This window comes from Euleptes europaea, chromosome 8 (assembly GCF_029931775.1).
Source record: "Euleptes europaea isolate rEulEur1 chromosome 8, rEulEur1.hap1, whole genome shotgun sequence".
In the NCBI taxonomy this organism is placed as follows: domain Eukaryota; kingdom Metazoa; phylum Chordata; class Lepidosauria; order Squamata; family Sphaerodactylidae; genus Euleptes; species Euleptes europaea.
In genome coordinates this window covers 55,135,623-55,162,238 of record NC_079319.1, presented here as the reverse complement: position 1 = coordinate 55,162,238, position 26,616 = coordinate 55,135,623, and the positions used below count along the sequence as shown (strand labels likewise).

The window sequence follows — 26,616 nt, the reverse complement described above, 5'->3', positions numbered from 1 at the left end:
CTGCTGGGCATCCCAATTTATCAGTTTGAATAAGATATACATGGCAACCAATCTTAAATTATACTTTTCATTCTTTTATATACATTACTTTTCTAGGTGATGTTATTAACCTATTTATTCCTGCTAGAAATTGTTTTTTATCACACAGTAGCCTGGAGAACATTCTTCTGTGTTTCATTTGCAAATAGTACCATGAAAACTATTTCAGATTTTACTTTTATGTTGAGCTAAGCAGTTTGCACCCAATAGGTCTGATCGCGGATATTAGTAAGGCCTTGCCCCACATAGCAAGCCAGCCTTAAGAAAATGTTTGCTGCAGGACTTGTACAAATAGTTTTACTCAATGATGTCAATTACATTTCACTTGAATATGGCATTCACAGGTGAACTGTGAGTAGCCTTTCTTTCTGTGTTTCAACAGTTGCCCACTTCATGGCTTTGCTTGCATGCATACAGCTCTTTATCAAAATAAATTAATCTGTGTTGTTTCGTAATATAAATAAAGGCTTTTGAGTTAATAGCTATTTCCAGGAAATTACGAGCCTTTAAAACTAACCAAGCATGATGCTCAGAAATATAAACGTATCTATCCAGTTTTCAATACAGGGCTGCTTTAATTGCACACCGATAATGGCATATGATTGTCTCCTATGAAGTACTAAATCAGACACTTGTACCTCTTAAAATGAATGTAGCTGGGTGGGTTTCATGAATGTTGAGCGCAACAGACGCTGAAGAGTGCAGAAGGTCAACTAAAAAACAAAAAGCTCACTGATGTTCCATATAAATTAGCAATAATACCTGTTGCTCCTTGCTGCAAGTGATAATATGGGTGGTTATCACTCGCTAATAGTGATCTTTGAGTTGTACTATTCTTCCTGCTGGTTACCAAGCAACTCCTGACCTTGCTGCTATGCATGAATCTTGGAGTGCAAATTGTCCTCAGTGTTATTTTTCTTCTGATTCAGTTGTAATGGCAGGTCTGCCTTGTGAGGGCAGAAAGACAGGACATAAATTTTGTAAAATTAATTAAATGTCCTTCTCTGCAAAAACAAAATTAGTATAAGCTGCAGTATAAATGCAGTTAATACTGTGCTGCCGCATTGTAGTATGGCTAGGATAATCAGTATGGATCCTCATCGATGCAATACTCGGTTTTGCCCACTGTTGGATTTTTGCTGTCTTCTAATGAATTACCCTTAGTTATGTGTTAGGAGGAGACGTACTGTTACTAGATGTGAAAATTTCCATCTTAGTAGCATAAACAATGGACAAAGCATAATGGTCCCAAACAAGTGAAGTGTTGTGTTGTATGCATGTATAGGTGATGTCAGGTTGCTATGGGCAGGCCATAAGCCACTTTTTAAAAGGCAGGTTGTAGGGGGAATGATTGAGATTTAGTGAGGAGAGATGTTGGAGGAAAAGATGATCCAAGAATTTTAGATTGATGTGAATTTGAAGTATTCACATCTTTCAGTCTCATAGCAAAACCCTGCAGAGTAAGAAGCATGGAAATTGGGTAGGAAACAGTTTGAGGTTTCAGAGTTCTGAATACATTAACTTGCAAAATCACTGTGAACAAAGCATACATAAAGTGGAGGTTGGGATTATTTGCACTATTTATCTTGCATACCCTGACACTTATGAGCAAAGTTATTCTACGCTACTTTGATCTTAGCCAAAAGGCCGAGAAGGTTATTCAAGTGTGCGTCGGTTTTGGAATTAATCAAATGTAAATTTACCAATCACCAGGCTGACATAGGTGTACATCTGGCTTTTATTTAGTTATTTCTCTCTTGCTTTTCTTCCAAGGAGCTCAGAATGAAAGTTCATCCCACAAAAACTTGGTGAAATAGGTTAAGAAATAGAGAAATTAAAAGTACAGTGGAGAACTAAACCTGCATTTTTTTAATGTTCAAACCAAGTCAAGGCATTACACACTTTTCCATACTGAAAAGAGTAGTCCTAATGGTTTCAACATTACATGTATGCTACATGGAAGAATGCCACTTTAATTGCTACTATTGCTGCTTTTAAAGTTGTGTGCTCAATTTGCCGCTGTGGTGCATGTGCTTCATTAAAATTAAACAGTAGCCTGTAGTGTAATTCTCTCAGAGGCAATATGTTTTCATTGCATCTGGTTTAGATGCAGAGAAGGTGTTCCAGATCATTGGAAACAAAAAATAAAGATTTAGAGCACTGGATATGTAAAAAGCAATTTATAGAACCTTTGTTAAGCCTGTTCTCGGCTCAGAGGGACAAAGGGCATCTTCATGATGGGTGTTTCCTTTTCCTCTTAGCTCGGGAGGCAGGAGTTAATATTTAAATTTTTCCTGGCTTCTGAGGGTAAACACCCCCTATGGCCAGTTCTATTTCCTGCCTTGATCGGGAGAGCAGCCTTTCGTAGCTCTCTGCTGCATAGGATTAGAAAAGTCTTACCTTTAATCTTTAATCTATATCTACTTATCTACCTTACTATCTATTTATCATCTAATACTATTCTTTCTAGTTTTCTGTACTTTGGAGTTATAGAAGGGATAGTTTTAATTAGCAGGATTCCTTCCCGCAAAAACAAAACGGTGGATCAGCAAGGAGATAATTTCATTGCATCTGCCAATCTGGATCCTAGCCTACTAATGGCTATGCCTCTTCCATCCGAGGCCATCCACCCCTCTACAAGTCAGCAGATTGACTTGAGGGCAAAAACAACAAGCGCACAAAACGCCTCGTAGAGGCAGCCCTCTCTGCAGCCACGTTGAACAGAAGCGGTAAAAAGCCCGTGGCGGCGGGCGGCGCAAAGAGTTCAGCAGCGCCTGCTGCTCCTTCCTCTAAGCGCTTTCGGGCGCACAGCCTGGAGACTGGCGGCTCGCCTTTGTCTGAAATTACCCCAATTTCGGGCGCGGATCACGCAATGGCGCCAGATGCCCAGGCTCGACAACTGCTCAGGGAGCAGACCTAAGAGGCCGGCGGCTCGCACATGCCTCATGTAGCTCCGTCCTTAGGCGGCTCACCTCTGAATCAAGGCCGAGAAGCGACAGCGGAGACTTTGCCTAATGGTAGGATCTCCCTTCCCCCATTGCAAGACGGCGGGCTAACGTTCCTTAAAGCGGGGCTCTCTGCCCTTATTAGGGATGCCTACACGGAAGGTTTGAGAGCGGCTCAACCCGTCCCTATACCAAATTTCCCTCATTGCTACCCAAGCCAGGGAATGATTAATCAGGGAACACTTAACCAGACCTGTGCCAACATGGGACCTCATTCAAGCCAGGTTATTACAGGGTATGAGGCCAGTACCTCACTTGGGGAGGGCAGATGGCCCACTAAAGCAGCCCTTAAGGACAGTTCTGTCCAACAAACTATGCAAGGGGAAGAGGAGGAGGATTCTGTGCACTCAGGGGACGATAACAATGAAAGGGAAGACGAACAATTCAGTTCAGATGGGGAAGATATCATTGAACAACCCAAGCAGTCCAGAGTTTTTAACACAGAAGAATTTCCTCTATTACTATCAAAGACACTGACTGCACTTGATCTTTCAGATGACACTGAATCAAATACTCAGAGAAAAAAGGGAACAACAGAGTTTTTCCACATGCATGACACCCCTGATAAAGTAGTGCCAGTACCAGAGTATTTTCTATCCCTCATAAAATCAGAATGGGACAAACCTATGGCCTCCAAACAATGGCCTATAACATCAAAGAGGTTTTACAACTTAGATCAGAACACATCAGACATACTCAAGGTTCCCCCGGTGGAAACACCGGTTACTACACTACACACATCAGACCTGGTTACAGAGGAAGACCAGGCATTGATCAGGGATCCTGCTGATAGAAAGGCAGAACTAGCCTGCAAAAAGTCCCACGAGGCTTCAGCCTTGGCAATCAAGGCATCAGTGACATCAGCACTGGTTTCCAGAGCTGCAGTAATATGGGCTAGAAAATTAACACAGCCCATTCCACAGGAGGAAAAACAAGCCTGTGAGGGAGTGACCAGACTTCTAAGAGCAGTATCCTTCCTAGCCGACTCAACATTAGACACTATGACATACGCAGCCAGAGCCATGGCAACCACAGCAGCCGCTAGGAGAGCCCTCTGGCTACGTCCATGGCAAGCGACACACAGATCAAAATCAGTTTTAATGGGTTTTCCCTATCAAGGAAAAAGACTGTTTGGAGACAAGTTAGACCCCATACTGGTGGAAACTAAAGATAAAAAGAAAGCATTACCCAAGAGTCTCCAAAAAGAATTCAAAAATACCTCAAGTTACACTCCATTTCGGACTTACCACACATTGCAAAGATATAGACCAGACCAACGTAGAGGTCAATGGAACCAGAACCGTAACCCCTTTCGTAGAGGAGGAAGGTTTAATAGAGGAGCAAAATTTCACACATTCCAAGTCGACAAAGGGAATAAACCCGGCCGCCAAACAAAACAATGACGCCACACTTCAACTTGTGGGAGGAAGGCTCAATCTTTTTCAACCACAATGGTCAGCCTCCCAATCAGACCAATGGGTACTCAACACAATAACGCAGGGCTACCAAATAGAATTCTCCCGCATTCCAACAAACAGACTGGTAACAACTCCAACATCCAAAAACAAGGACAAACCTCAGAGAACCGCACAGGCAATACAACATCTGTTGGACATAGCTGCTATAGAAACAGTGCCTCTATCGGAACACTCATTGGGAATTTATTCAGTATTCTTCACAGTTCCCAAAAAAGATGGAGGATGGAGAGCCATCCTAGATCTGAAGTTTCTGAACAGATTTATCCCACTGAGACGTTTCCGAATGGAGACACTAAAGTCAATCACAGAGGCACTAAGACCCATGGACTTTCTAACGTCCATAGACCTTACAGAAGCATATCTACATATCCTCATATATCCACAACATCGCCGATTCCTGAGATTTCTATATCAAGGATCACACTACCAGTTCAGGGCCCTCCCCTTCGGGTTAACATCAGCCCCAAGGGTATTCACCAAAGTACTAGTTACCCTGGTAGCAGACCTGCGCAAAGAGGGAATAAGAATATATCCCTATTTAGACATATTGATATGTGCAGATTCGAGACAACAAAGCACTTTACACACACAATTAGTGATAGAAAAATTGACAACACATGGATTCCTTATCAATTACAAAAAGAGCAAATTGATCCCCTCTCAACAACTGACACATTTAGGGGCAGAGATAGACACTCAACAGAACACACTATTTCTCACAAGAGAAAAAATCAATCTCATTTCGTCTCTAGCAAAAAAGATTTACATTGCCAGGTCATCAAAACTCATGTCCCTTGCCAAGTTACAGGGTCACATGGTGGCCTGCATACCCACTGTCCAATGGGCTCGACTCCATGCAAGACAGTTACAATGGCTTCTCAGACCCTACCAACAGGATATACAAAGGAAAAGGGATATCAACATTCTCCTCTCCAAAGAAGCCAAGAGCAGCCTAATATGGTGGTCACACCAGGGCAACCTGTCAAAGGGCCTCAGATACATCTACCCTGTTCCGGAACAAATTTACACAGACGCTTGCATGACGGTGGGGGGCCACATTCCACACTCACATAGCCCAAGGCACCTGGACTCCCCAGGAGCAGAAATTACACATAAACGCCTTGGAGATCAGAGCGATTTACAGAGCCTTGCAGAGCTTCAAACAACAAGTTCAGGGCAAGGACATACTGATCAGGACAGACAATGTAGCCACCAAGGCACATTTAAACAAACGGGGGATCCAGATCATCAATTCTTCACAAGGAAGTGTTACCAATTCTACAGTGGGCAGAGTCCAATCTAACATCACTCTCTGCAGAGCACATACAGGGAGTTACCAATGTGCAGGCAGATTAGCTCAGCAGGGAGACACTCAGCGAGACGGAATGGTCTCTACATCCTGACATATTCCATCTTATCACACAGAGATTCGGAACTCCGATAGTAGACCTATTTGCAAACAGTACGAACCACCAGCTTCCACGTTACTTCTCCAGGTACAAACAAGTAGGGGCGGAACAGACGGATTCACTGACAGCACCTTGGCCCAAGGGAATGTTATACGCCTTCCCACCCCTTCCACTCATTCCAAGAGTGCTAAGGAGGATACAAACATTGAAGGCACACGTCTTGTTCATAGCACCGTATTGGCCCAGACGCCCATGGTTCCCCACATTAATACAGATGTCACACAAATATCTCTGGAGACTTCCAGACTCTCCGGAGCTACTGATACAGGGACCAGTTCGCTATCCCGACCCAGGATGGTACAAAATGACCGTTTGGGTATTGAAAGGGGGAGATTGTACAGATTAGGTTACACCGAGGACATAATTAACACTATTCAGGCCGCACGCAGACCCTCAACACAGAGAATATATAATTCAACCTGGAGGGCATTCACCAGATGGTGCAGGTGCAAAAGTATCAACCCACTCAAACCTCGAACCCTAGGCATTCTCTCTTTTTTTCAAGAGGGTCACAGAATCGGTTTAGCCACATCCACACTGAAAAGACAGCTAGTGTCGATAGCCACTATCGTTCCAAGAGTGGCAGGGTATAAAGTGACCAAACATCCTCACATAAATCATTCTTGAGAGGCATGACTATTATCGCTCCTCCTGTAAGACACAGGTTTCCCACCTGGAGCCTACATACAGTACTGACTGCACTCACAAAACTGCCATTCGAACCTCTTGCAAAGGTCAGTTTAAAATGGCTAAGGATGAAAGTATTGTTTCTCACTGCTGTAACTTTAGCACGTAGAGTCTCGGAGATAGGAGCTCTATCGGTTAGACCAGGACTGCTCACATTTCACAAGGGCAAGGTGGTTCTTAGACATGACCACTCATTCATTCCAAAGTGCAACACAAAATTCCATAGAGAGCAGGACATAATTCTCCCATCATTCTGTCCCAATCCAAAAACACCTATGGAAAAGACATGGCACTTGCTAGATCTCCGAAGAGCCTTACATATATTCATATCTAGAACAAAGGACATCAGAGCATGTGAATTACTACTCATCAACATTTCACAACCAAAAAAGGGTAAACCCATGTCGAAGGCTTCTATCAGTCGCACCATTGCCTCATGTATAAAGATGGCATATAAGGAAAGCAAACTACCCGTGCCCGTAGGCATAACTGCCCACTCGGTTCGAAGCGCGGCCACCTCAACGGCCTTCGACAGACAGGTTCCCATTGAGGAGATTTGTAAGGCGGCCACATGGTCGTCTGTGTCTACCTTTGTAAGACACTACAAGTTAAACCTTTACTCATCTGCAGATGCCGCATTTGGTAGACGAGTGTTGCAGAGCATATTACAGGACGTCTAACCCTCCCAGGGCAGGGACAGCTCTTGTACGTCCCATCATGAAGATGCCCTTTGTCCCTCTGAGCCGAGAAAGAGCCTTGGCTACTTACCGTGAAGGCTTCTTCTGCTCAGAGGGACGAAGGGCATCTTGCCCTCCCAGACGTCTGTTACTAGTTCAGTTATAGTATTACAGTTAGTTGAAGTTCAAGTTTGTATACTTAACATTACAGTTCATGAAAACACCGGGTTCAGTATAATGCCACATGTTTTTCTTAGCTTTTTCTACTAACCTCTAAGGCTTGGAAAGTTTTGTAACTGGCCATAGGGGGCGTTTACCTTCAGAAACCAGGAAAAATTTAAATATTAAATCCTGCCTCCCGAGCTAAGAGGAAAAGGAAACACCCATCATGAAGATGCCCTTCGTCCCTCTGAGCAGAAGAAGCCTTCACGGTAAGTAGCCAAGGCTCTTTTTCCAGGAGCATCCATGGAAGAGTCAGTTTTTCATAAAATTTTGGGCTTATTCAGAGCTACAAATAGTAAATTAATATTTTAGTGCAAAATAATTAGTGGAGAATAATTGAGAATGGTCACATCTAGGTTAACTGTCTATTCAGTAGAATTTGGTAGGCCTGCACCATGTAATCCAATTAGATTGAGTATAAACCTTTTGATCAACTATAAAAGAGTTCCCAGTGAATTGGGTAGCAGATGTTAACTTTTTAATTATTTTTAATTCAAGTACTTATAAAAAAAAAACCCTGCAGATTTCATGCTACTGTTTTTATAGGAGGGTTTCCTCCTGTGTGAGAAAGAAAGGGACAATGTCTCTTCCCACCGAGGCATCACATATACGTTACAGGAAGAAGGCTTTCACCAGGAGAATTGACACCTGTCACGATTACAGTGGAATGTGTACGTGGTCGGGCTTGCCAAAGTGATGAGAAAATGGCGACATGTAATCAACAACAATTACCTATTCCGCTTTCTCGTTAGAAAATTATTCATTTTGGAATATCACTGTTACTTGATTACATGCTGTTATTATCATGTAACTTAATATACTTGATATTTTATCAATGTAAATTATTCCTTAATGAAATGACACTTTTTTTACAGGTTCTAGAAATTGTTTTTTTACATATTCAGGTTTCGAAAATGTTACTTTTTTTCTTTCAAAGAGCCTTCTTTGGTTCCCTGTTTGTTTGGGGTTTTTTGTTGTTGTTTTAAGGTTCAGCTTCATTTTTGTTTGGACTGCATTTGGTTACATTAAAGTTAAAATTTTAAGCCTTTTCTTTTTTTTTCTTTTTTTTTATAATTTTTTTATTTATATAATTGAAGGGGTACAGGAAAAAAAGGGGAAGGGATAAGCGTTGTAAATATAAAAACAGTAAATATAGATATAATATAAAAAGTAAGCTCAGTAATATATTGTAAATTGTATATTATAAAACATTTTCTATGCCAATGATAGTAATAATAATAAAGAGAAGAAATGTAATACTGTGTGTCATTAGATTACTCTATATGTAATACTTTTCTATAGTATAAGAGTTTATTAGCATAACAACTATTTGAAACAGAATTCTATAATACAGTGCCAGCATATTTCAATTAATTAGTTGCAAGTCATATAAGTATAAAATAGCGCCCACTTATCGTCAAATTGCTCTGTAGATTCGCTGGATTTTGAATTTATCTCGTGAGTCATCTTAGCCATGCTGGCATATTCCAACAATTTTTCTTTCCAAGTTTCTATTTCAGGAATGTGATTTTGTTTCCAAGTTCTTGCCAAAACCGTTCTAGCTGCGGTTGTTGCATACTTAAAAACATCGTGCTATTTTAAAGGCAAGTTCTGTGGCGTTATGCTGAGTAAATAGAATTTTGGGTCAAATGTAAGCTTGATATTTAACATCAACTGCAATTCTTGATGAATTCTTTTCCAATATGTTTGTATCTTTGAACATGTCCACCAAACATGAAAATAGGAACCGTCCGTGTCCTGACATTTCCAGCAGGCGCCAGTTTTGCCAGGAGTGATCATCTGGGAAAGCATATTAGGAGTCAGATACCATCTATAAAATGTTTTATACCAGTTTTCTTTCACTTCTTGCGACACAGTATATTTCAGTTCATGGGTACAGAGTTTTTCCCATATATCCATATTAATAATTTCTCCGAAATTTTGCATCCATTTTATCATATTAGTTTACACTTGTTCCTCTTCTGTTTCATATTTCAAAAGAAGTCTATAGATTTTACCTAATAAATGTAAATCATCTTTAGATATTATCTGCTCAAATTCTGTTAGTTCACGAAATGGCTGAGGATAAAAACAGTCTTTTTGTAAATTGGACCTCAGTTGTAGATAGGTCAGCCAATTCAGTTTTTGGAATTTTTCTTGGAGTTTGGTCAGAGTCTTAATTTCTCCGGTAGGCTCTATCATTTGATTGTAGGTAAAAAGGACACCCGGTTTTAGTTTGACGTTATCATGGTAAGCCTCAACTGGGGACATTATAGATGGTGGAGAAGGACTTATTCTCTTTTGATATTTTTTCCATATTTTCATAAGCGCTATTTTGATATCGCAATCTTCTGGTATTTTATCCTTTTGAATTTTTGTTGTAGAATCCCACAAGACTTTGTGGAAACCTTGTCTAAGATCCGCTCGTTCTAGAATGACATGCCTAGCATCGGGGTATTTTATCCATTCTGTGATCCAAGTTAGACAAGCAGCATGATAGTATAATTTGAGATTAGGTAACGCCAATCCTCCTCTTTTCTTTTCGTCTTGTAGCACCTTAAATCTGATTCTAGGTTTTTTCCCATTCCAAACAAATCGGTTGATTTGTTTTTGCCAACTTTCTATTGTTCTGTCTGGAATATCAATCGGCAAGAATTGAAATAAAAAATTTAGTCTAGGAAGTACGTTCATCTTTATCGCCGAGATCCTTCCCAGCCATGAAATGTTCATTTTAGACCATAAAGTCAAATCCCTTTCGATTTTCCCCCAGATTTTCAAATAGTTTGACCTTAGAAGAGTCTTATTTTGGGGAGATATGTGTACACCTAAGTATTTAACAGAGTCTTTAACAATTTGACATCCAAAAGCTTCTTTAATATACTTGTCTTCGTCTGTTGTGGTGTTGAAGGTCATAATTTTCGTCTTTGTCTTGTTCAGTTTATAGCCAGAGTATTTTGCGTATTCCATAATGTGGTTGTAAACCTGTGGTGTTGTTTGTCTGGGGTTTTGACAGATTAAAACAACATCATCTGCGTAGCTTTTAATTTTATGTTCTTCATTTGCTGTTGTGAAGCCTTGAATCTTTGGATCATTTCTTATGTAGTTCGAAAGAACTTCCATTGATAAGTCAAAGAGGAGTGGAGATAATGGACAACCTTGCCTTGTTCCTTTCATGATAGCGAATTCTGATGACAGTGAACCATTAATCAAAAGACGTGCTTTCTGAGCAGAATAAATTGCACTAAAAATTGTTAAAAGAGTGTTTCCACAGTTCATTTGTTGTAACGTTTTGGAAATGAAGTGCCAAGAAACATTATCAAAGGCTTTCTCTGCATCTAAGAAAATCATTGCAGTCTTAATTTTAAGCCTTTTCTTGTTGTACATGCAACTAGAGCAATATTGATTGTTTCTTGCATTCTCTTACACAAGGAACATTGCAGTGTATTTAGCAGTTAATATTTACAAGTATTCTGAATAAATGGTATGGAGCATCTGCATGTGTGCAAATACATACAAATCCTCAATATTGCATATATACATTTGTAAATTAACTTAACCCCCTGGCAAATTTAATTAGCATTTATACATGTTTCTGCATGTTTTTGAAACATGTCATCTGTTTGGCAAGTTGTCATAATTCACTGCTTACGTTCAGTTAGCTTTACAGAGAATATTTTATTTCAGGTTTTACCTCTTTAAATTATATTTGCTTTTAGCATCAGTGAATGAAAACCATGAAATGTACATGAAGGATTCTATGTCTGCTGCAGAGGTTGGTACTGGCCAGTACGCCACAACAAAGGGCATCTCTCAAACCAACTTGATAACCACTGTGACTCCAGAGAAAAAGGCAGAAGAAGAGAAGGACGAGGAACAGAGTAAAAGAAAGAAAGAGGAAGTCACTCCAGTCTCAGCAATACGACATGATACCAAGGTACAGTTTTCAAGCCTCTGTTTAACTCAGCCAGCTAAAGAATTTTAGAAACGATACCATAACTGGGAAAGAAAAATAGTTCTTAAAAGTATATATGCTGTGCTCAGTGACAAATATAGCTGCATTCGCGTGTTATCTTATTTCCCTTGTACTGGTTTCAATAAGGGCATTTTTGACACTCAGGAGTGTTTTATGGAGAAGCACTTGTTAACATGTAGAAGGCATTGTGATTAAGAGCTGAAATGTCTTCTACATTTTACTTGTTTCTTACAAAGATGAGAAAGCAATTGTCAGATTAAGCTGTAGTTATTAAAAGGCTGCTCGCTACTACTTTATTTTGATAACTTTCTTCCAATAACTGTTGTGTCAGATCTTATTTTCCTTATTATTTATTTATTTATTTTTAGATCTTATTTTCCTGACTGGACAGGATATTTACTTCCTTTTAATTTAACCTTAAAATCAGTGTTACTGCCATTTCTGTAAACTACAGTATGTGAGTGTAGTTTTGCCATTTATCACATTCCACTTTTCTGCCATAGAAATGTAGAATTGTGATAATTTAGTTCTTACTCTGCAGTAAATTAGGACTATCAGCCTCATACATGTAGTTCAGTTATAAGGCGAAAGTAAAGAATAACATTTGCAGTTGCAAACTACACTGAAGGAAATATCATCTGCTGGCAGAGCTGCATTTGGGGTGTGTTTGCTTGTGTCAGTTTTTCTAGTAAATCAGAGAAGAATGCAAATATTTCTAAAGAGTAATATCTGGAGAAACACATTATCATAAAGATTTTTCTTTTGGTCCTCAAAATTTAATTCTGATAACCAATATGGATTTACCAAAAAAAAAAAAAAAAGATTCCCTCCTAGAAATGTCTGCAAGATGTGTTTTTTACAAGTAGGGAAATGTAAATTGTAGTAATTTAGCTAATTTAAAATACATTTTAATATCCTTTCTAATATGATGTACACCATGTTAATTAACAGGATTGTGGATTGGATTCTAAAAACTAGGAATTATAATGGAGTTCAGCTTACAAAACAAGGCTTTCCCACATTCCTCTTCTATTTGCAGCCCCCTAAACTCCCAACCAAAGGTTTGGGGACTTTCTTGAATGCTGTAAGATATGAAGCAGAGTTCTGCTCCAGGAATGGAGCTTTACCAACCTCTCCTTCCTACTGTAGCTTCCTGCGCCCTTGAAAAGAAACTCCAGAAGGTTGGGGAACCTCCTCAGAAGTTTGGGATGTTGGTGTAGAAGGGCTTCAGCTGAATCATGGACAAGCACAGTCTTTTATAAGTTTGTAGTGGAAGAAGCTGACTAGATTTTAGTTTATAATTTAAGTTTATTTCTAACCATCCAGGGAAACAAGAGTAGAAAAATGTAAAAGTCAAGCTTTCATATAACCCATTTAAAACCCCAATCCACTGATTTTTGTATGTAAAAGTAGACTCCTTGCAAAATTTTATACATATGAATCTACCAAACAAATTGTTAGTGCTGTCCATTCCCAAAATTCCCATCGCCTCTAGTGGGCAGAAGAATAGACTGGATTTAGTCCACACAGTCCTCCAAGTGAATGCTGAATGCTAATAACACCATCAATCTTCTGCAGCATACACACAAGAACAACTGTGCATGCAGTCCTGTACTGCATGGTGGCAGGTTTTCCCTAGTGTGCCAGTTCTGCATCAATTGAAGGCAATAGTACATATGCTGATTTTTTTAATGGAACTGGATTGTCCTCATCGGTTTATTTATATTTATTGCATGATATTTCAGGTTACAATTAATCTTACTTTAAATTATGTCATATCAGTTGACTGTATCTGTGAATGTTTCTGGGAACTGGAATGTTTTAGATTATTAGGCCTTATTATTTCTCAGTGAAGGTACTAGAGATCCATGATCTGATTGCCCATGTCTTTACCTGTCTATAGGAAGTAGCTGCATAGGATTAACCCATTCTGCCCAACCTGTTTTCTGGGGGTAAATCAATCCCATTCTGCTGCTTGCCCTGATAGGATACCCAAATGTTTTCTTTAGCAGGACAAATAGTAGCTTTGAGAATGGCATGGGAGGCGTTATCTGCCCCTCTCCCTGTACTATGTAACCACCCTCCCCTCCCCGCCCCGGTAGCTGCTATTTATAGACATTAAAAGGCACGAGAGATATACATGGATCTCTACTTCTTCATGCAGTTGTGTTCTGAGGTTAGACAAGTTTCCCTGAAATAGCAGATAAATTTCGCCAGAAGTCATCTTGATCGATGTCCACCATTACTGATCTTCTGTGATGCATAGCCACCAGCCTGTTGCATTCTAAAGTCCACATTAACATCATGTATGGTTATGAATGCTGCTCTGTGTAAACTGAGTAGTCCTTTGATCATGCATCACAATTCTCTGTTGCCCTCAAATCTGCTAATGCTGCACATTGCATCATGCTAACACATCATTTCCAAATTTTATTTGATTACCAATTTTGTTTAACACCTAGTTGTTTCCAAGCTTAATGAATAGATAGTGAATAAAAACCAGTGGTCACTTCTCTTGCACAAGCCCCATTGATGAGATTTGAGAGAGCTTATAAAATTAGAAAGGTATGGGAAACTTAGTGGCTTTAAAAAGGGATTTGTCAGAATGGCTAGGGAATGGCCCGCACTATAATTCTGTATCTGCAGCATCTCAAAGGTATCTGGGAGGTCAAAATTAGAGATAAAGTCCTGGATTACACCGACTTTGACTTGATCCAGCAAGGCAATCTTATCCTATTCCCTTTCTATTTCGCCAGTTGAAACTGTTCCACTAGAAAGTAGTATCTTGTAGTATCTTGTCCATTTTGTATCTGATTCTCTGAAGTAGTATCATATCCATTTTGTGTCTGATTCGCTGAAATCGGCACACAAAATGGTTTCACTTAGCAAATAAACTCTTTTCTTGTTTTGCAGTTACAACAGAATATGCACAGTATGAATATTCCATTTCAGAATATTCATTATCCATGTTGATGAGGATCTTTCCTAACTCATTTTACAACTAGCATGATTAGTAGCCAAGTTAACAGTTAACATGGCCTAAGTAGCTCAATCTTGTCAGATCTCAAAAGCTAAGCAAGGTTGGCCCTAGTTAGTATTTGATGGAAGACCAGTAAAGAAGTCCAGAATTGCTACACAGAAGCAGGCAATGGCAAACCACTTCTGAATGTCTCTTGCCTTAAAAACTCTATGGGGTTGCCATAAATAGGCTGCAACTTGATGGCACTTTCTACCACCACCAAGTAAAGCCAAGAGTAAGGTCCAAATGTTGATATAAGGTGATGTCCACTGCTTTTGTTGTTTTTTGAGGATTGTCATCTACCTTGAAAATATCATTGATAAGACATAGTTTTTAATAAGCTATCACTCTCTGAGGTATCTGTAGAACATTTATTAACATGGGCTTGAATCTTAACTCCATTCACAAAATGAAGTTTTTCTGCCTTTCTATACTTGCCTTTTGCACCTCCATGAAATCCACTTTTGAGGGTTAGGAGACACTAAGAATGCTGCAGGATGTTGCACAACTATCTATAGTGGAGAGGAGGAATTAGCATAATTGGGTAGAAGTGCACCTTAGAGGAAGCTATTTTTTTAACCTACGAATACTGTAACTTGTGCTGGAAAAGGAGGTATATTAGACTCTATGAAAGGTTGATTTGTCTGCAGGGAAACATTTAGCACTTCTTACGTGGAAAGTCTTGCCTTTACATGACATTACTGGACACTCCAAGAACATATGGCAATCTGTGATAACATTCCTCATAACTAAGAGTCCTCATAGATCATACCGACATTACAGACTAATATCAGATTTGGACATTAAGTTTCATTCTTCCTCCAGAATTCTGCCAATTATAATGTAATGAGGTGGTAAGAATTCTCTGTTAGAGATCTGTATCCACCTACCATGAACAACAATTCCCAGGATTCCCTGGGAAGAAGGCATGGGTTTGGAAGTTCAAGATCATACTGGAGGGTCAAACATTCTGTCCTTGTTTCACACACACAGTCTCCTGTGTTTCCTGATTTCCTCTAACCACAGTTTGCTATTATATTGGAATCAAACAAACTTTAATTCGCACTAACACATCTAAACTGTGATTTGAAATCATGGTGTTAGCTTGGAGTTAGAACTAGCCATAGATGCCCAATTCGGACATTGTGGTAAACTGTGTTTCATCATGTCTTTGGTGCAGTCCCACATAGAAACTGCACATGTACAGGCCTGCTGTGGACATTCTAAAAACTTCAGGCAATGTGAGGAGCTCTCTCACCATCCAGTGGGGTTTCCTGCCTAAACTGCCTAAAGAAGAGGGAACACTGCCGTCCCTCAGTTCTTCTTTCACCACTGCTGAAGAAGGATGTCTACGTCTGATTCCTGACAGTGGCAAGGCAAGAAGAAACACTCATAGAACTGACCATCTCCATAAGTCTTGTTATGGCAACCTGGGGATTCCTTTTGTCTGGCCTTATGGCTTCAAAACCCCTATTTTTAAAATGTTTTAAAACTGGAATCAAGATGGTGAAGTCAGACTCTAACTCCTGCCTGTTTTGCCTCAGTGAGACTCAAGACACCTCAAGGTGTCCTGTCTGCCAGCAACTGATGCTGAAGTCTTGTATTAAAAGGGTTTCCTGGCTTAAAGCCACACTGTGGAAAAGCGCTCTGAAAGGCACAGATGCAACCCCAGCTCCAACAGGAGAAAACGGCTCTAATAGGACTTCACGCTCCTCCTTGGTTCCGCCAGTTCAGACTGTGCCTCTAGTTCCAGATCCAATATCTGTGTCGGTTCCATCGGCTCTAGTGTCAGTTCCAACTTCACGACTTTCTCCTTGGAGTCAGCCAACAAAGTCAAGATGAAGATAAACCTGTTGTCAGAATTACACCACTAACATCAGAAATTCAAAAAGCCTGATTTGGCCCTGCCCACTTAAAAAAAAACACTTGGTGGGCACCAAGAAAGATGTCGGTGGGCACCATGGCGTCCCCGGGCATCATATGGGGGACCACTGCTCTTGAGTTCAGAAGCAAGCCATATTATGTTCCTCCTCTTACTATTCCTCCCGCATCTCCACCCTTGTTACTTCAAACAGTCAGTCCGCTCTTTGCAAAGGGAGCCTTAGAAGAAGTTCCACCTGAGGCTGCTAAGGGTGTTTTCTTCCTGATATTTTATAGTGGACAAAAAATTGGGAGACAAATGTCCAATTCTGGACCTTGGTTTTCTGAACAAATTTGTTGTTGTAAAAAAATTCTGTATGGTTTCTCTTAGAGATATTTTAACCTCTGGCAAGTGTTCCTGTTTGATTCACAATCACAGATCTTTAAGATGCTTACTTTCGTGTCTCAATAAAAACAGGTTTTAGAAAAGTCCTGTTTTCATTGTGGAACCAAACGTACCAGTATACCATCCTTCTGTTTGGCCTCTCCTTTGACCAAAAAGTATTTACAAGGGTAATGGCAGTGGTGGTTTCCCACCTCAAAGAGAGGAGTTGCAACATATTTTCCTATCTGGATGATTAATTAAATTACATTCCTATCCAGGGACACTGTCTGCCCATATTTCTGTTATTTTGGACACCCTCCAATGTTTAGATCTGCAGGTAAACCTAGTGTTTTCTGCCACTCATCCACCCTTTATGGTCCTGATAGTTTCCTTTGCACAACAAAGACTCGGGCTAATGCAGAATTAATTTGTAAGAGTATTCTCTCCCCTCCAGCTCAGTCCCCACAATTGATTTTCTATTCCCAGAATGCTTCTCAAAACAGGCTTTCACTGACTAGCCACTAGGTTGGATCCTTTCACACACACATGATTCCACTTGCATGAAGCTGCCTTATACTGAATCAGATCCTTGGTCCATCAAAGTCAGTATTGTCTACTCAGACTGGCAGTGGCTCTCTAGGGTCTCAGCCTGAGGTCACATCACCTACCTGCCTAGTCCCTTTAACCGGAGATGCCAGACATTGAACCTGGGACCTTCTGCATGCCAAGCAGATTCTCTACCACTGAGCCACAGCCTCTCACACTAGCCTGCCCTTTCTCGAGAGTCAGTCTATATGGTACAAGGTCTGCTCATCACCAGAGTCAGCCTAACAATCAGGTACTCTGTTCTCTGCCAGAAGTAGACTGAAACCATGCTACCAGACAGAGCTACCCTTCAAATTGTCTGTTCTTTTGTTGAAGCAGACTCAAAACTATCACTGCACTTTCCCTGAGGCAGATCTGAATTTACTCTTCTCACGCTTCCCTCCAAACCCCAGCCCCCCGAAAGGTGACTGGATAAGACGGGCAGGACAACCTTCTGTCCATCACATGACCCCACTGGACAAATCTCCTTGCCAGGAGTCTCTTCGAGTCTATCCCTACCCGTGTTCCACTTGGTCACCAATGCTTCACTCACAAGCTGGGGAGCTCAGTGTGCAAGCACTCGGGTAAATGGTTTATAGTTTCCACTCGAGTGCACTCTTTATATCATCATTCTCAAGCTCAGAGCAATAAGGCATGTCCTAACAGCTTGCCTCCCCCTTGTCCAGGGGAAAATTGCACGAGTCTGTACAGACAATACCAGAGTCATGAACTGCTTGAACAGACAAGATGGCATGGTCTTCTTGGCACTACGACAGGAGGCCTCCCTCATTTGGGAATGGCCCATCAATCACAAGGTGGGTCTCCAAGCAATTCACATAGCACAGAAGGGCAATGGACTAGCAGATGCTTCAAATTGTTCACCCCAGGAAAACCACAAATGGTCTTCGTCCTGTTCTCCCTTAGTGGACCTGTTCACCACCTCCCTCAACACCAAATGCAACCATTTTTGTTTAAGGGTGAGGAAAAACTCATCATCTCTAGGAGATGCCTTTCAAGTCCCCTAACAAAGCGATCTACTTGATGCCTTTCCCCCCTTCTCTAAAACTCTCAATAAGATGCTATGATATGGGACATCAGCCATCTTCATTGCCCCTAATTGGCCAAGACAGAGATGGTTTACCACTCTAGCCTTCATGGCCAGGAACAAAACTCACTCCCCGTAGTTCCAAACATCATGCAATATGGAGGAGTCCTACATCATGATCTCCCCACTCTGAAGCTCAAAGCCTAGTTCATTCATGCTCTTCCTTGACCTTCTCCCAGCCAGGATAAAGAATTTTCCTAGCAGCTAGAAAACCTTCCACCACACCATCATTGAAATGGAAAAGGGTTTCTTTCCCGGCCTACTATAGCAGGGACAGACCCCACAGTTTGCACTCCTTCACCAGTGTTGGATTATCTGTTAAGTCTAAAAGATGAGGGACTAGCAAAATCCTCTGTCAAAGTTCACCTTGCTGCTATAACTACCTTCCATGTTCCTATACAGGGGAAGTCTGTCTTGGCTCCAAGCAGGCAGGAGTAAGTTAGCTCAAGACTTGACAATGAAAACATAGTTGCACTTACCAGTAACTGTTGTTCATCAAGTGTCCTTCTGTGCAGGCACACATCCCTTTCTTTGTCCCTGTGGTGAGCTCTCTTTGGTCTTCCTATGGTTGTATCTTCTCCAGTGGCAACCTCAACAAACTGAGAGGTGGTCTTCCCCTTTTTATAGGTGATTAGGGCAATAAATTGCACTGGAAGGTGGGAGACCTCCTTACACTGTCAGAAACATTTAGACGTCTGTGGCTGGCCTGAGCATGCACAGTTCCAGTGCGTGCCTGTACAAAAAAACACTCGATGGACATCAGTAACAGGTAAGTGCATCCATATTTTAGAGCAACCTAGAGATGGAGGAAGGAATCAGCATGGGAATAGAAGAGAGAGCACACGAAGATGTTCTGAGTTCAACCTTTATAGTTGAGAAGTCATGAACCAAACTAGAGTGGGACGTGGAATTTCCACAGAATCTAAAATTCCATATGCATAACCATTCTGTAGCTCAACATTTTAAAACATAAGGGCTTATACTAGTATACTTTGAAAGGCTGTCTTTCAAATTTGCTTTATTGGGCTGCTACCCTTTGTTTGAATAATTATGGCATGCAGCATGGGAATTGGTATATTTTAATCCAGTGAATAAATTTGGCATTCTTTAATCTTGTGTAATTAACTTTATATACAGAGGAAATTAACTAATTAAAATTTTCTTTTTGTCCTTTTTGCTCTTGCACTTTGTTTGCTGCTCTTTCTTCTTTCTCATCAGCCACCTTTGCCTGGCACTGATGCATCACACCCATCTCCATCCTCACAATCTAGCCCCCTTGAGCCATCGACAAATCTCCGCAGGAGATGCAAGGAAAATGGTCGAAAGTCATTCGATTGTGAGGCATCCAAAAGCTCTGTTCAAAAGCTCAGCGAGTCTGACTTGGACTCTGATAGAAAAGGAAAAGTTTGCTTGGTTGAACAAGATATGGCGTTTAGCTATAAGCAAAAAGCTGGCAAAGGTGGAACATTGTTTTCCTTCTCCTTGCAACTTCCAGAATCATTCCCTTCTCTCCTAGATGATGATGGCTACTTATCCTTTCCTAATCTCTCGGAAACCGACTTCCTCCCAGAAAGCATACAGCATTTTCTCCCTATTCGCTCACCTTCCCTCGTGCCTTGTTTCCTTTTCATATTTTTCTTTCTGCTGTCTGCCTCTTTCTCAGTGCCATACGCCCTCACTCTCTCCTTTCCTCTGGCTATGTGCCTCTGCTACCTGGAGCCCAAGGCGGCCTCCTTGAGTGCTTCACTTGACAATGACCTGAGTGACAGTTCAGATGAAGAGGTGTGTACCTCGGCACAGAACACACTTTTTTTGTGTTCATTGCTTCGGTCCTAAACAGTGTTAGAATGCTGCAATAGTAGTCCTACTTTCAGAGCCTCATTTCTGTCTGTGCCGATCTGTTCAGATTTTTTTTTTTAACTTCTGTTGTGTTAAGAGTGTAGCTTGAGCCCCAGGGTTAGGCACAACACTACGTGTATGAGGTAGTGGTATTTACAAATTGCCACAAATCCCTTTTAAAGTAGCTTATTTACAATCTAAGATCTTCTAGTCTTACTTCCTAGCTCAGTAACTATTGAGCTGGTTTCAGAACCATCTAAAAACAAATAATTAAAGTCCAGTTTTTATATATAGTTGACTTTTCCAACTATAGATGTTGTAGGAGTTTACAATTAAAATGTGGTACAGTATTAATTTAGTAGCTTTTCATTTTTGTAAGACACTGGGTCAGCATCCAGTACAATGCCAAGTAATTTAAGTACTTTATAAATAAATGCATGCATGATAAAATATATCCCATCTTTGAAGTATTTTACTTGGATATGGGTATTATAACTTCCCTACCGCAGAGCTAATTGGTGCTTCATTAAATAATCCCACTTACTGAGCAACTGCCAAACTGTCGACCACACCACGCTTACACTGCTGAAGTTAGTGCTTCTTATATGAAGGGCACTTTTCCGTCTGTTTGCCAAGGAAGTAGACTGTCCAGACAGTATTTAAATATGCTTATTACAGTTCAAAAAAAGTTCCAATCTATTTTTCACAAAAAAAAAATTCAAAATCAAAAAATTTGAAATCAGTTTCACCTTTTATTGCCACTATTCTCTTATACATACATTGTGATGAATAGTAGCAACCAGATTTATGGTTTGTATTCTCTAATTAGAATATAATAATATTTACGTCAGTTAGGGTGCAGTCCTGAACATACACATTCAGAATTACTCACCTTATTTTCTGTCAAACATCAGCATGTTTGTGACATTAGGATTAGTAAACAACTGTTATTTGCAAAAGTAGTTTTTGACTACAGTCCAAAGCAAATTCACGTGGGAATCAGCCCCTCTGAACCTAGTAGCACTTGTGAATAGAAATGCACAATGAGCTGTATCTGATCATGTTTTGAGACTATGATTACTCCAGGACCAGTACTTCCATGGTAGATTACACAGATTTGTGCCTAATCCAGGGTGCTTCTCTTGTTGGACATATTGCATGAAAATTTACTTTATTTTAAACTTGGGCATGTCTGCATTACATCAGCAAAACAAAACACAGCAGTTATTAATAAAAAACAAAAAACATGTGTCTGGAACTTTCTATTTTGCTTTAAAGCTCTCTGATGTTTTACCTGAAAAGCCTTTATGTGCCAGCTAGTTACAATGGTAGTACATCATTTAGAAATTAAAGTTTGTTAGTACCTGCCTACTCATCCTTTTAACGTCCTGCTCCTAGAAAAACGTTCCTTTAGGGCCCCTATTAAGTTTATATTTCACTGCAAATCCAATTGGTGCTTCATTACATATTCCCACTGGTTGAGGAGCTGCCAAGGGAAAGACGTCAACAACTTCTTTCTAGATATGTTTTAATAGCCTTTACTGAGCTGTTATCTAGCTATACTTTTTGGTTGTAGCCCTTGATTGTAGTTGCAATTGCATAGTTGCAATTAAGGATTACTGATTTTATGTTCTATCTGATAGAAACTGTCAGTTTACACAGGCAGGATCATATTAAAAGGCAGCAGTGACATCCATGCTTGAATGATGTTTGTGGGCCACCACGTTTGGGAAAATATTCCCTCCACCATCATTGTGATGGATCTTTTGCATGTGAGAAAAGTTTCCAAATATAAAGAGAATGAGAGGTATTTTAATAAAGGGGACATACAAGTTACAGCTACAGACAGTTAAAAGGGGTTCTTGGAAACATAGCTCACTGGGCACTGGATAATTCAACCCTGATTGATGAAAACCAAATCCAGTCTGATAAAAGTTAGTGCACAGAATGTAGAGCCTGTTTAAGAGTTACAATAAGTATTTTGCACCTGGAAATATTTCAATTGTTGATGGTTGAATGCTAGTAACGTCACAAATGTAAATCTTGCTGTATATCGAAGTAATCTGGTTTTATATACTTAGTTAATAAGCAAAGTCCAAGTGCCACTAATTAGTTACCAACTAAGTAGTTAATTCATGAGAACTTTGACTCTTAATTTAGGCATATTTTTAAAGTTAGTATTAATGGAATATCACCACACTAAATACAATACTGTAGTGCAGATAGATCCATTCAAAGTATAGCTACTGGACTCTGCCGTGCTCCATAACATGTACTGCAGCATTACATGGCTTGACTATGCAAGGGATGATGTAGCTGTAATCTTCATTTGGGATAAGTCTAGGCCTAACGTGGATTACTGAACTCACCAGAAGAGTGGATGTGACACCATTTCCCTTCTCCAACACTTCCCTGAGATCAGGGATGCGGAGGTCCTCCCTGACAATGTATGAGCAAGTGGTGTCCCAGAATCTTAAGGGGTATTTAGTGTCTTATTCAAGAAGAAGATGAGTTGGTTTTATATGCCAACTTTCTCTACCTTGTAAGGAGAATCAAACCTGTTCACAATCTCTTTCCCTTCCTCTTCCAACAACAGACACCTTGTGAGGTAGGTGGGGCTGAGAGAGTTCGGAGAGAACTGTGACTAGCCCAAGGTTTCATGTGGAGGAGTGGGAAAACCAACCCAGTTCACCAGATTAGAGTCTACCACTCATATGGAGGAGTGGGGAATCAAACCCGGTTCTCCAGATTAGTGGAGTGGCTGGTTTCCCAGAACCAATTTTGCTGCCACCAAAACCAATTCAAGCTGCATTGAAAATGAACACTTTAAGCTTATTTTTGTAAAACCAAAGACAATGGTGAAGTTAACCTTTAAAAAATGAAAAAAATTAAAGTTGTTTCCTCATTGGGATCATTTGTTCTCTAGCATGGATTTCTGAGTACAAAATATGTGTACTGCCCATCACATATTAAGAATATGCGTGAGGAGTTTTGTTGCAAGTCCTCTTCCAAACACAGGGTACATGACAGGTTTCAATACTTGCATTTTAAACAAACACTGTAAATATATACTTTAATGCTTGACAGGTGTCATGAGTGCCATGTGTATTATGTACTCTAGTAACCACCCCTAAATACAAAAGATCCCATGAAGTGCAGCCGTTCAAATTATCTAATGAACTAGCAAACATACAATTGATCTTTGAACTGCTTTTTTCAGAAGAAAAAAGCCTTCACATTATCCGTTTCCATACCAGTATTTTGCAAAAGTTGTGAACAAGTAAATTTTAGGCAATTAGAAATGCCATTAAGATTTGTCTTTAAACTGGTATGCAACGATGGGGATGTGATAGAATACTGAGGTGCTAGAATGGATTTAAGATGGCAAGAACCTGTTTTCGAATGCTGCCTTGCATTTAAAAATGTGATTAATAAGATACTAGAAGAGAGCAGAATGGTGTCGAACCTTTCTCTCTGATGTGCCAATTCCCCCCCCCCCCATTGTTTACAGAGGGTTTTTACATGGTGGAGCAAACAAATTTCACTCTCATGTACAGTCCCAATGGGACAGCCCACTCTATTACCTCAAGATTTTACCACCCCATTCTGCTGCATGTTTTGAATAGTCCTGCAAGCCTGTACTGAGGTGGTGTGGAAACTCTTAGATTCTTCACATGGCAGCTTCTTCATGCAAACAGTTTGGCATGGGTTTGGAGCTGCTGCATGATAGATTTTTAAAGCAGCTGTGGGCTTAATTTCAAAAATGGCAGAAAAACAGTGTTGCGCTTACAGGTAAACATGTTTATCGAGTGGTCTTCTGTGCAGGCACACATGGGTCTGCACAGTCACAGGCCTTTTGCAGGAGAACAATCTCCAAAGCTTCCTAAAACATTCATTAATCTAGGGGAGCTCCTCGCTCCCCTCTGACTTGCGCCAGAGTTTCCCCACCAAACGGGCGCATGATGAGGCAGACAGAGCGCTGTTTCCTTGGTTCTCTCTTCGTTGCCATGAGCAGAAGTCATTTTTTCTGAAGCTAACAACACCTCAGAAACAAGATTTTTGTCTCAGAACTTGACAACTGTATGTTGTCGAAAAAATGGCTTTATTCAAAAAAATGAAAACAGCTCGGAACTAACATGGCTCAGAACTATGAGCATGACTCATGCACGGGCCTGTGCAAGGGGTACAATGCCGTGCCCTGTATTGTGTGCCAGTTATTCACCCCAAAAGCCCGTAATGAGAGAGCGGCGCAATTAAAGGCAGCCCTACGGGAGAAAGCCTTGGAGTCCTCAGATACTTGCTCAGACAAGCGACACACCCATCTAGAGAAAAGATCCAGAGCACCTTGTGTGGTGTCTGCCACTACTGCCATTCCATCAGATTCGGCAGAAAAAGCCTCTTTGGTGCAGAGGGCAGCAGTGGAACCACCGCCGAAAAATACAAAAAAGAAGGTGAAGTATATGTTTCTGACTTCACCTCTACGATGATCACCCTCCCCTTGACGCCGAAAAACACAATCGCCTTGACACCATCCCATACCTTCACTTTGACCTCGACAGTCTCCATCTCCTTGATCCCAAGAAGGGTCACGTCTTCGACGTTGACAGATAGGATTGCCTCAGGCTCAACCGTTGTTAGCGGTTTCCTGTGCTCATAGCAGCGAAGAGAGAACTGAGGGACCAGTGCTCTCCCCGCTTCCATCACATGCCCATTTGGGTGGGAAACCCCAGCCTGAGACAGAGGGGAGGGGGGAGTGCTCCTAGATTAACAACTCTTCTAGGAAGCTTTGGAAATCTCCCGCAGCAGGCCTGTGACTGTGCAGATCCATGTGGGACTGGACAGAAGCCAAAGCAATGAACCTGATTGGCTGTGCACAGTTGCTCTACGCTTTTCCAGATTATCCTCTGAGAGCCTGATACTGGGCACTTGCGTAACTGTTTTTTTGCTGCTGAGCCAAACCCTGGGAACATTGCCTGTTTTCATTTTCAGGGTATCAGTCAAGTGGTACCATCAGAAAACATCATTAATCTTACAACAGTGTATTGTTTGTGATTGGCAGTAGATGCTTTATTGATGCTAACAGAATCTGTATTGTTGTGATTGGGGACACTGTGGCACTGAATTGCCTTTATACTCTAACAAGAACTGATTGAAAATTACTCCCCCTTTAAACTGATTCAGTCTATACGTACCTGTACTAATTCCTTTTCGTTCAGTATTATTAGAGTTGCTCTTATAAAATCTAAATCGCTAATAGATGAAGGTGGATAATGCTGTGCTTTGTTTCACTTTTATCATTTGTACTTAGTAAATGTCATTCTTTATTTAAAAATCTTTTCGTCATGTTTTGTACATTGGAATGATAAGTATTGTCTTTTTTAAACTATTCTCTTACAAATGGAATTGTCAACAGCATTTCTGCCTTAGCGATAACTGATGGCTGTTGAGAGTTGCTGTTCTCTCAAAGGCAGACTGTAGCATATTTAATGTGTTGAACTCTTTGGTAATGCAGATACCCACTTTTTTGCTGGCAAGGATATCAAAATCTGTACAAATGAGGGGCTGAAAGTCAGGTGACTGTTAATGTGGATTACACACACACAAAAAATAAATTCTAATGTTTTCCTTTCAAAATATGAGCTGAAATTTCTGTAATTTTTCATTAAAAGTGTGTGTATTGTAGTAGAACAATGCTTTTGCAAGTTTTAATTCTTGTTCAGAGCCACCTGGGTTTCTAAGATGAATTAAAAGCTACAATTACATGCCTTTTTCTAGTTATATTTTGTTTGGCTTTGAACAATATACCTTAAGCCTTCCTCTGATTCTGATGTGTCTGTTTCTCATTTTGCTTCTTTAAATTAGCTATGTTTGGAAAGTAACTCAAGTGCAGTTCACAGGGAAGTAGACTTGGCTAACCAACCTGTGACTTCTATTTACTGACAAACTGGCTTTATTCTTTTTTCCTGTTAACTTGCTGGAACCTGATTACTCATGCAACAAAACAGACAGACAGTGAAAGGACAGATACTGCTGCTGATGGTGAAACTACTGCCACAGAGGTTTGTTCAGTTGTTACCACATTTTGTCAAATAATGTAACACGTATCTTCAGCTACAAGATTCTGTATGTTAGTGCTATGTGCATGTTTATTTATTGCCACTCTTACAATATACTGTGGACCTCAAGTAGTACAAAATACATAGACATCAATGGTGCATCAACGAGAAAGCATACACATATGAATAATTTGCAAGCTTTTTTAAAAAGTACTCA

General features: G+C 40.4%; 1 protein-coding gene across 1 annotated transcript in view; it reads left to right on the top strand.

Annotated features, from left to right (window-relative positions):
- The window catches only part of EPB41L3 (erythrocyte membrane protein band 4.1 like 3), a 106,090-nt gene that overhangs the window by 59,547 nt on the left and 19,927 nt on the right, over window positions 1-26,616 (top strand). The window contains exons 11-13 of the mRNA XM_056854824.1: window positions 11,294-11,511; window positions 19,723-20,286; window positions 26,349-26,402. Of these exons, the coding sequence (XP_056710802.1) occupies window positions 11,294-11,511; window positions 19,723-20,286; window positions 26,349-26,402 (836 nt within the window). The remainder of the gene's footprint in view (window positions 1-11,293; window positions 11,512-19,722; window positions 20,287-26,348; window positions 26,403-26,616) is intronic.